General features: G+C 45.8%; 1 protein-coding gene across 1 annotated transcript in view; it reads right to left on the bottom strand.

Moving 5' to 3' along the window:
• CRISPLD2 (cysteine rich secretory protein LCCL domain containing 2) overlaps window positions 1-11,461 on the bottom strand; it is a 143,577-nt gene that overhangs the window by 60,134 nt on the left and 71,982 nt on the right. Inside the window, exons 8-9 of the mRNA XM_085638618.1 lie at window positions 9,140-9,200; window positions 951-1,017 (exon numbers count right to left, since the gene is read on the bottom strand). Coding sequence (XP_085494744.1) covers window positions 951-1,017; window positions 9,140-9,200 — 128 coding nt within the window. The remainder of the gene's footprint in view (window positions 1-950; window positions 1,018-9,139; window positions 9,201-11,461) is intronic.

Below are 11,461 nucleotides of genomic sequence, written 5' to 3'. Positions count from 1 at the left end.
GTTTTCTAAATCATTGCAGCTGAGATCTCTGGACAGGAAAGCAGGCATCTTTTTTTTCCCTATAAACATATTTCAACCACCTTCATGTACCAGCTTCCCTTGGGGCGACCCGGAGGAGGGGCTAGCGGAGTGCGGTCCATTGCGGTTGTTTATATTTCAACCAGCAGCCTGGCTTTGCAAGTAACCTACACTGATGATTCCTTTCCACAGAATACATTTCTAATTGTTTTAGTATTTCTGCGGCTTGATGATTCTTGCATCAGAGAGAGCATGGAACTCTTTTAGGCCGCCCTGGTAATATTTCAACCCAAAAACTTTGTTTGCGCCGAGTGATTGGAGTTCTGGTGAAGGGTTGAGCGTTTGTCACTAAAAATGGCGAATAACAAACAGAAATCTATCTGCTTGGACTCGTTCTACCCTTGTTGTTAATTTATTATTAAAATGTTGCGCCCAGATGGCAGCCGAAGTCGAAACCAAGTGCAAAACTAGAGACAGAAGACTTGGCGCCCAACTCATGAATGGTGAGCACTAATAACACATGCAAAACCATTTCTGTTCATTTTTACCACTGTGCGGATCTCTAAATGAGAATAAAAGTGTGTTAGGCGGCTCCTGACAGAAGTGTGGCCATGTATTATAAGAAATAAAGTATCCCCTACTTTCTGAAAAAATAATATTGCAGGTGGCATTGGCGTTCCCATGACCTTATAAACTCAGCCCTTTTTCTCTGCGATGAGAACACTCTAGGGTGATTCGCAGTACCCATAATGTTCACAGTTTATCCCTAATTACTAATGGATGCTTTTTCAATCAAGATTCATGCAGCGGACAGTGTAAGCAGTAGTGACGCAGGGTTGACTGCTCTTACTACGCGCCAAGAAGCTATTTTGTACACACGTGCTCTACAGGTAGAAAATAACATACCAAATAACATAACTTTGAGTACTTACAGTGTCATAAAAGAGGGTGCCGAAGATTTTCGCCTTTTTGGTCATGCAGCCAGCAGGGCACTGGTACCTGGAAATAGAATCAAAGTGTTACATTGTTAAAGAATATCTTCACAGCATTCATCTGTAATTCGAACTGGGAGACAGTTTGGACTGACTCCCTGTGCCCACTTTGGACAGACAAACTGGAAGGGAGTTAGAAAATAAGCAGAAAAAAGGATGGATGGATGGATAAATACAGGCATATGTTCAAACAGACGACCAGACCGGTGGACTAACAGATGGACAGTTGGAGTCACAGAGACAGAAATGGCCCATGCCTAGGAGCCACAGACTGGAGTGTGGCAAGCTTCCAAGTCTGGTGTCATAGAGAACTGGGCATCTGTTTTGCATCCTCATCTGGAGCCTCTGCAATAGAATCTGAAACATCTGGCATGTGTTGCGTGTTCCAGACTAGGATGCGGTGTCTGCACTTCTCTCATTGCTGGAGATCCCCTGTATAGTGGGGAGTTCTTCATGGGCCCTCCCTACCACTCTGTCTGAGGGTCACTGGTGAAGTCTTTGTGAGTCAGGCTGCAGATCCAGCCTCAATCACAGAAGAGTCAAGGGTTGTTAGCCACAGGAATGTTTGTATGAACATCACCATGGAAACAGACTGCCGGCACAACACCGCAAGGCACCATCATGGACATAGACAGTCAACACAACACCACAAGGCATCACCAAAGACACAGACAGTCATCCCAACTCCGCTCTGCGATGTGTACACCACAAGTAACCATATTGGATGCAGAGGGTCAACACAAACCTCTTTTGCAGGATGTCCAGTGAGATGAACCATCATGGACACAGTCAGTCAACGTAACACCATTCTGCTGTATGTGCACCAGGAGGCAACATCAATGGGCATCGACGGTCAACACACCACTGCTCGGTGGTGTGCGCACCTTAAGGAACCATAATGGACACAGACAGTCAACACAACTCCACACTGCAATGTGTGTGCACAATGTGAACTATGATCTGCAGTCATGAGGAGTAGAGAAAGCATGCTTGAAGCTTTAAGCAGCTGTGTCGATTGAAGGGCGCCTCCGTTACTAGCCCATCACATACTCCACGCCAGCAGACAGGCTGTGCTGGTATTACACGATTTAGTGTTGTGTGGAGAGCCTTCCATTCCAACAAGCATGGCTTGAACCTTGACCTCGAAAGGTAATTGCAGTATTTACCATGTGCTATGAGTTTAATAGGCCCATCACAGTCCCTGGCTGATGTGTTATCCCAACAATATTCTACCACCAGCATCTGGCTTGGCACATCCAGTGGTGTTACTAAGGAACCTAGTTTCAAGGGTCTCCTGTGGATCCACTTGTTGCAATCGAAGATGGTAACAGATCACCTAACATTTCCCAGGTTAAGTCTAAATATCTCATCTTGTTGCATTTTCCGTTGCCTGCTGGTATCTGTACTCTTCATCCCCCGGTTCATTTCCGGATCTATGGGTACCACAAATCCAAGAAATAGAACTAGATGCAGTATTCACTTTCTTGGGGAAGGTTACTTGAGAGAGGCCACTGGCAACTGTCATAGCAATGAGAGAATAAATAAACTAAGAGACAGTGAGGAGTGAGGGTTAACATACTTTCGAATTTCCCGCTCTTTGGTTGTCCCAAAAAATCTGTAGGAAAAAACATTAAAACTCAAATGCTATTTTAGTGTGTTTACTGAGAACATGCAGGCCAAAAGGTTCGAATCCTTTCACAGGGCCGACTCAATTCATCCTTCGGTGGTAGACAATATGATTAATATCCAATAGGATAATAATAACAAATTCTATCAACATTTTGAGACTTTGGCGATATAGTGCTATGAGTCAGGTCAATTTTATTACTATTTACAAACATGATGATGTATCATTTTGGGCATGAAGCGTGGCCGCTCACTGAAATGCTGCCGATGAACCAGCGCCAGTTTGCTTCACAGCTAATCAGTCCCCACAACCTCTCCTGCTCTGGTACCCAGAAATAAACGATAAACCTAAGTGCCGAAATCGAAGATTAGTCTCGCCAAGATACCTAGTTAAAATGCAGTACCCGGAAAAGCGCTCTTGCGTAGAAAGCATGAATGTTCTCTTTAAGAGGCGTGTCTCTTGGTTGTATGATACAATGACGCATGCCTACCCCACGCATGCCTTAAAAACATAGTCTGAACTATGACCGCCTCTTCATGATTGATAAAGAGATATGCGAGTTAAATTGCATATTCCAGTCCACCTGCCCTGCGCTGTAAGACTTGATGCCCCAGTCCTGTAATCTACCCCACCACAGCCCATAAAACTACCCTGATCCCTCACCCTAAGCCCTAACACTCCGAACCAAAACGACCCCTTCACCCCCCCTCCCCCAGCCCTAAAACCCTGCCACCTACCCCAGCCACCCCGCCCATCCGGACATCTAGACCACTGTCTGCCTTAAGATGCGTGGCTCAGGCAAGCACTGCTCTGCTTGCAGGGAATCAGCACGCGTGGCTCTGCCCGCGTTTTAGAGACCGTTTCCCGCGCCTCTTCAATAACAACATGGCATTATATGGTACCTGACTTTAGAACTGCCATGTTTCTTTTCCCTGGAGGACACAGTTCCTTTTTTATTCCTAGAAGCAGATTGACCTTGGCCCTTCAATAAGTTCTAACTGGCCTGGATCAGTGCTTAATTTGTAAATTCATAAAATAAATACATAAATAAATTAATTAATCAATTAATTAATTGGTGCAGGCCTCCAAAAATGTGTTTTTTTCTCCGGAGCCCGCAAGAGACAAGAGTGTTAACCAGGACGGCAGGCCTTACCTTCGTGTTGATCACCTGCACCAAGCACCACTCCATCTTGAGCCCATATCCTCCTTGGATAAGCTGCTCACCCATAGCCTCAACAATCAGCCTGGCCGAGCATACATGTGGACAGTGCTTTAATGTGAGTAAGTGCTCCATTTTTAGGTCTCGTCTGACCCAGCGCATGCGCTGGTCTGGCGAGACTTTTTGTGAGGGCTCAAAAAAGTGCTACCACTGTAGCCTAGAGCTACAGTGCATGTGCGCAGGCGCACGCGCCTCACTTTCGCGGCCCACGGCCGCTTTGATCGCGATTACTTTCACAGCCGCACGGCCGCTTTGATGTTCTCCGTGAGCCAGTTTTTTTTTTCCTGTTTATTACTTCTATGTAGTAATGGTGGCACCCGTGCGCCGCCATTACTACAGAGCAGTAATAAACAGAAACAAGCATTGGCATAGCCAATAGGTCTCGCTTTTGGGACCTTATAAGTATTTAGTTATGCAACTGTTGCATGGCTAAACACTTATAAGGTCCCAAAAGCGAGACCTATTGGCTATGCCAATGCTTGTTCTGATTGTGGTTGTGGAAATAGAAGAAGGGCTGTCAATGCTCTAAATGGATCCGTGTATTCGCTGTCCTCTGTTTCCATGAACCTTAGTGGATACAAAAGAGGCACTCATTTGCAGACTGCACTACAGTCCTGGAGGTTGCAAAGAGGCCTTGACCCTTCAAATAAGGCATGGTGGTGCCCACCAGTAAAAACTAAGTGGTGGCCTCGATGTTAGACCAGACACTCGGATATCCACCCCAAACATCGAGTGCGGATGCCGGTAGATTCCCTAACTTTATCATCGTGGCCAAAGTGGCAAAAGCACTTGGGTAACAACATACAAAGAAATAGTACAAGCCCCCATTTGATACCATCAACTACCCTAAAGTTCACTTACGTCCAAACATCTGGTGATTCCCCCTTGACGATATCCCATCCTAAACCACTTGGTGGATGCTCGGCATATCTGTGATGACTTTAACAAGTTTTATGGGGTGGTAAAACCAACAGCCCTTAGAGGGTAGAGATGTCCTCTAATATGAGGTTGGAGGGATACGTCCTCCCTGTAGTATACTGTTAAACAAAAAGTATCCCATCCAGACCGAGACCGGGTCCTTTGGAAAATGAAGGTGGGGGACCACTGGTACGCCGCACGATGGCACACCCACAATTATGGGTGGGAAGGGAAAGTGACCCTTTTCTTTATATAACCCTCACCCTGACTCCTACAGGTCAGGGTGGGCTCAACCATATTCCTGGGAGCACTTATGAAGATAGGGTGTATGGGGGCATAACTTTAAAGATAAAATTCCTCACACACTCTAAAGGTATCCTTTATTAGTAGAGTGGGAGGGAAGAGTAGAAATATATATATCTCTATGAGAGTGTGAGGATGCGATGGTCCTATGACCTTAAAACACCAACATGTTTCAGCCCTGTTCTACCAGCCTATATGAGGTCCTGGGCTTTCGTCAGGGTTGGTAGCGAAGAGGTCACTCCCCCAATGATGTGACTAATGTGTGGTTATTATAGATAGCAAGCAATTAGCATTCAAAATATATAAAGATGTACTTGCCGCTGTTAGGAATTACCCAAATCAAATGGGACATGTGTTCCCACAGGGGCATGAGAGGGAGGCCTTGTAGTGACCTTTCATCAAAGGTCCCGTCCCTTCTGAGAACCTATATTCAGCTCAGCTCCCTTGGGAGACTTTGTGCGGCGTACTAGTGGTCTTCCACCTTAATTTGCCAAAACAGCCATTCTCGCTCCGGATGGCATACAAATCTGTGATGAAACAGTTCAAGCATCTCGTGCAGATAGCAGTCAGCACCCCCAAACTACACTGCTTGGCTTATCTTAGACAGGACCATGATGCTGCTGCACTCTAACATTCGATGCTGTCCCCCGACAGTCCCACGACCACTTGCATGAGTCTTATCTTGGGTAAGAATAGGCCATTTCTTTATTCAGATTATATCTGGTCTGTCCCCATTTCACACCCTAACTTCTTAGGAGATGCAGATGTGACTACATAAAAACACCTGGAGTCAATAAATCTAACTAACCTTTAAAACTTGGCAGATGTTTGACGTAACAACGATAGGGTGACAACGTCATCTTCAGTCGGCGACACCGACCTCTTCGTCTTGGCTGATGCCTGACGTAACACTGTCATGGCTGAACTCAAGCATCTGGGTGCTTACTTCTCCCACTCCACCTAAGAAGTTCATCTTGACTGAAGCTGGACATAAAAATGACGTGGCGGCATTCAAGCTTCAAGTAATGTCCCCTTGTGGTACCCCTACCTTCACCACCTTGGTGTATGTGGGACAAAATGTCACAGCTGCATTCATGAAGACGGCGCCGGCTCGTGTCGGTCGCCCACACCATCCACCTGGCTTCAGAACGCAAGAGATAAATCCACTGAACGTGGTTTGTCAAGACTGCATATGAAACAACACACCCCATGGAGATATCTCCCTCACACGGGGAAAGAATGCCTATGTGTTTTCATCGGTGAGGGGAGCTTGTCACCAACAGCACATGGATTTCTTAGGGTTGGGCGAAAATTCCTCAGTGTGGTTTATTGCCAGAACTCTCTTGGAGAGGAAAGGATATAAAGAAATTGAAGGCACGTGGAGGGCTCGGCGGGTTATCACTGTTGTGTCTCGTTCCTACCAGAGCAGGAGTAATGAGCCAGCCTGCCGTGCAAGCGCTTAAATCATTGCTGATTATGACATGTTAATGCAGTTCAGAAATGCAGCCAACCACAGTGAGGCAGGAGGGAACATTCCACCTCGTCTGAGCTGTCACTCAGCCTGTGGGAGGTGCAGACACAGGCATGCACTGCTCTACCGGGGGGGTTGGGAAAGTTCCCAGAGGGTCGGTGTCTCAGGCCTGACATGGGACTGACTTTCCCCGGGCCAGGCCAGGAAATCTCACGCTTTCTTTATCAGCCAGGATACTAAGATCGGCCCTGGCGGATTCCTGTTGTAATCTGAGCAATCCTAAACAGATGTGACACCATAGGACCCTGCAGTCTCATTGAGCACGGAACTGAACTCAGGGTACTGTCTCCCTTGGTCAATGTTCAGTTATTAAAGCCCGTTTTGGGGCGTTCTCCGGGTCAGCAGGAGAGGGATCCGCGGTACAATGAGGTGAACGGCACATTCACTCATCTTCACTCCAGTCTGCACGTGCACGTTGCATGCTCGCGTTTGCACAAGGGCTCAATGTGTGCATTGTCTGAGTCATGTGCCATCAGGGCATGCACGGTTTGTGGTGCAGAGTGGCCACCCTGTGAATAGTGCCATGAGACATCTCAAACCCCCAAGAGACATCATGAAACAATGCAACATTCTAAGCGCCTAGTTGTGGCGAACGTTGGAGATGAAGGAGTGGGCAAAGAGACACTGGGTGACCCCTTTGAAGGGCAGGATCAGGGATGCTCTCAGTCCATAAGCACATGCATCCCTGATTCTGGAAGCAATCCACATACAGATACCTGAGCATCAGCCTTTCCGCGTCCCTCGAAGGACACAAATGTGAATGCACTCCAAAAGGTACACACCGCTTAACTTAGCTCTGCCCGATTATTGGGAAAGTTGTTAAGTAATGCACCCTTACACTCTGTAGAAAGGTTGGTCTTTTAAATAGTAGATTCTGTGGCACACACTCTTGCTGCCTGGGTGGGGGGGGAGGAGGAATAGGGCTGTTTTTAAAGCAGGCTTATGTACCTTCCCACCAAACCCATGTCGCACAGGCATCAAAACCATAGGCATGTGCGAGTATCGAACACGCGCCATGCATGAAGCATCAGATTGACTATCACTTTGATGTACTCAGGGTCACACAATTTGCCTGAGTGGCGAAGTCATGATTCAAAGTCATGTCATATACTTCTAACGTTGACAACTTAATATATCACTTATCCGCAAGAAAATCCTTACTTATAAGCATTAAAGAATTAATTTCTTTACACGCACTGTGCATACCAAAATTAAAAAAAACATTCCTACATACAAAAGTAGCAGTCCAGGGACACAAAGGATATTGCAGAATAACTGAAAGTTTGTGCTTCGAAAAAAACCCTGAAAGATGTGCAAATTCGCACAGTGACTCAGACAGGGCGCAAAATTCAACATTCTACTATCAAGTCCTCATGCTAATAAGTCTCAAGGAGGAACTAATGACAGATCTGGAGGTCTACAAGCTCTGGTGCCCTTCATGGTTTGAGTGAATGTGCTCCTTGTAATAAGGTCTTTCACCGAAAACTATGCATTAAATTTGTATGATTAACAGCTTTGTACACTTATTTTAATTGCCCATAATTGGCTCCAAAATTACAGTTGGCTGCAATTATATTTTCCTTTCCCTACCACAAAGTTTTCTAAATCAATCCCTCCATATCCAGGCGCTGGATGACAGCGAGCTATGGTGGTCATTCAAGGGGCACTAACATTCAGCACACTACCCTCTCCCCACCACAAATCTAGCTCTACCACTCACAAGACATATTTGGGAACACGTCGTGATCTAATTGGGTCAAGGCCTGCAACTTCTCAGCCCTGACAAAGCAGAGAAAAATTAACATTGAACCAAGACCTTATGGGTGTCTGCATTTCTGCCCTTCCCAGGCTGCAGGCAAAGATATGCACCAGTCTTTCTGTTACATGTAGACATCAGAACACCCCTTCTTGACACTGAGATGTTCACTCTTGTTTACCATGGGAGTGTCATGACTCAACAAATAATGTCATTCCAAATAACTAAGTTATCCCCTAGGTACACCTGATTCTTCAAGGGTAGTGACAGCTAGCTGCCAGGGCGCCATATGTATCAAGTGGAAAAGTACAAGAGAAATAGTATTGGGATGACAGACATCAACTAAAAACCAGCATATTTCCATGCATGCTAATGAAAACAAGTAAAATCATCCAGAACCAGAAACTGCTTTCAAAATCTAAAACAGATTAACAAATTGAAGGTTTACTGCTTAGGAATGGTTGTACAGCGAGGGACTTTCCTCTTTAGAAAGGCGGCAAACCACAAATATCCAAAAACCCATTCGATGGACACGCACAAATCCATTTATATTTGCTCAGCTAAAATTTCCAGCAGGGTAAACCCTCACTGAAAGACAAATACCTAACATGTACGTCATGGGTTCAAACCCTATTGGTTTGCCATCTTTCTGGGGTAGATAATGTGAGAAACAAGGTGATGGGGAATAGTAGAACCTACTGTATCCTCCAGGAGAGATTTAAGCTTGTGACATGCACCATAGCAATGGGTTCTTTCTTTCTAGAGTTCCTCTCACCTGTTGCACGTGGATCCTTTGCATTTGTCTCGCATTTTAGTTTCACACTTGATGACTTGAGCTGGAAAAAAACAAAAAAATAGAAGTTCACAAAGGTATAAAAAATGTTTACGAGTACTCAGCGCCTAACGAGCAAATTGGGTTTTCTTCAGTTTCTGGTCGCAGTTGGGTTATTTAATTTTGGTTTTATTATGAACAAACATCACTATAAAGGATGTATCAAAAAGATGCATCAGAAGTGACAGCTAGTTTTAACAAAACAGGTGATTTTTTTTTTTTAGGAAGCATGACTGGACTGAAATGAACTTAGAATGTAAATTCAAATTACAAATCTCTGTTACTTTTCTTATTTTTGAGTTACGGCCTTGTTGGAGAGGAAAAGTAGGAGTGTGTGCCTTTTAGTCCTTCCTTCTTTGCTATTAACTTATCATTACCTCATTGCATACTTACAGTCCGATTTATATCTTGGTGGGCGGAGGTAGGTCAGTCTTTGGTCTGTTGTGTGCACACGAAGCCGGAGATGATACAGCTTTGAGGATCATTATTCTAGATCAACCCAAACCAGTTCTGATCATGCAGAGAGAATAAACATTCCCTTTCTGCTGTACCTGTATAAGAGTGCGAGCTGTTGACTAACTTGTTGCTCCAATTCGAAGTTCTCTTTGATCAAGGAGGGAGTGCTCCGCAAAGTACCCAGAGGACTACTGCACAACCAGGGCTGGTGTCTCCATGACAGTCAGCCTCCCCAGAAGTGAGGGGACACCACTTGAAGTCGGACTTATAAGAAGCTCTGTTACTTGTCCTGGAATGCCTGGAGGATCCTGCCTATTAGACGAGGAAACAGTAAGCCAATCCCGCAGGAGGACTATTGGTATGGGAAAGAGCAGTTGACCCTGGTGATGTGCGTTCGTCTCACAGAGAAATGTGGAAGCATGACTGGCATGCTCGAAACTCAAAGTCAGTCACTATCATTGAAGTGGAGCATTAGCAGCACTGCCATAGCTTGCCGGTACAGATCACCCTGTTAACTATGCTGTCACAGTGGTGGCACTTGCCCCAAGTATGCCCGAACGGTCTGTGCCACTAAAGAGACTATTGCTAAATTGTGCCATTCCCCACATGTGCCTGAATTGGTTTTGCTATTGCAGCCATGGCAATTGTCCTAAGAATACCTGAGCAGTCAGCATCACTGATGAAGAGACATGTGTAAGCTGGTGGTACTTGCCCCCAGTGTGCATGAATGGACTTGGACCATGGCACTTGCCTAAATGCCCCATGGAGATGCCACTAGACATGAAACTGCTGCCTCAAGACACATGCCACAGTGTGCCAGAATGAATGTGCAGGAGCCAGGGGGCTGTCTGGATGTGCATCCAACTGGACCAAGCTGCCAGTGCTGCACTAAAGTGCCTTGAAGCTGCTCAGCTGCCGTCCTCCTGTGGGCTTATCTGCGGCCAATGCTGTATGCCCGAAAGAGAGCCGCTGATTGAAGTCAGCTGCTGCCTGCCACTCCCTTTGGACACTGCTGCACAGTCCGCATCTGGTCAGAAGGATTGAAGCTGCCCGGTGCATCTTCCCCGACTGCAGGAGAGCCATGACTGACAACAGGAATGCCAGGGAAAGGCCTACCGTGTATTTGAAGTGTGGGTGAAACAAAAGCTTAGAGACAGAGGGGCTGATTCAACAAGGTAAATTACACTTTTGAGTAAGTATACACTTTGTAGTAAGTTTACTACTTTTGGTATTCACAAACTCAGTGTAAATGTACTAAAATAGTGTACGGTACAGGTCTCCACCCCCAGAATAAAGTGATTGGCTTGTTTTTGTGTGGGTGTGGAACTTCTCTCCCTAAACCACTTCCTGACCCTCCCTAAACCACTCTTACTCCTCTCTAATCCCATCCCCTTTAGTAGTAAGTCTGACCCTTTTCCCAACCACTCCCCTGTGTCCCTCCCATATTTACTACTAAAATGTATGCTTCCATGAGCGGAGACTTCACAGTCCAGACAGAGAACTCTGCACATTTAAGTGTAGGCAAAACTTGCACTTTGTAGTACTTTTGTAGAGCTACAAAATATACTACAAAGTACAGTGTGAGTATCAGGCCCTCAGTGCCTACCAGACCAAAGGAAGGGAGCGCTGCACCTGTGCTGAAATCTACAACGTAGTATCTTAGACTAAGGGAGGTGGAAGTGTGCAGAGGGGCATGTAGTAATCCCGCAGCAGAGAGGATGAGTCGAACGGCTAGCGTGGTCGACCTTGAAGCTGGAAAATTGGGTTTGAGTCTTGACAGGGATGCTCAACATTCTGTGATTCTGGGCA

Source organism: Triturus cristatus, chromosome 12 (assembly GCF_964204655.1).
Source record: "Triturus cristatus chromosome 12, aTriCri1.1, whole genome shotgun sequence".
NCBI lineage: Eukaryota > Metazoa > Chordata > Amphibia > Caudata > Salamandridae > Triturus > Triturus cristatus.
Note: the sequence above shows the minus strand (reverse complement) of the source record. Positions and strands in the feature narration are given on the sequence as shown.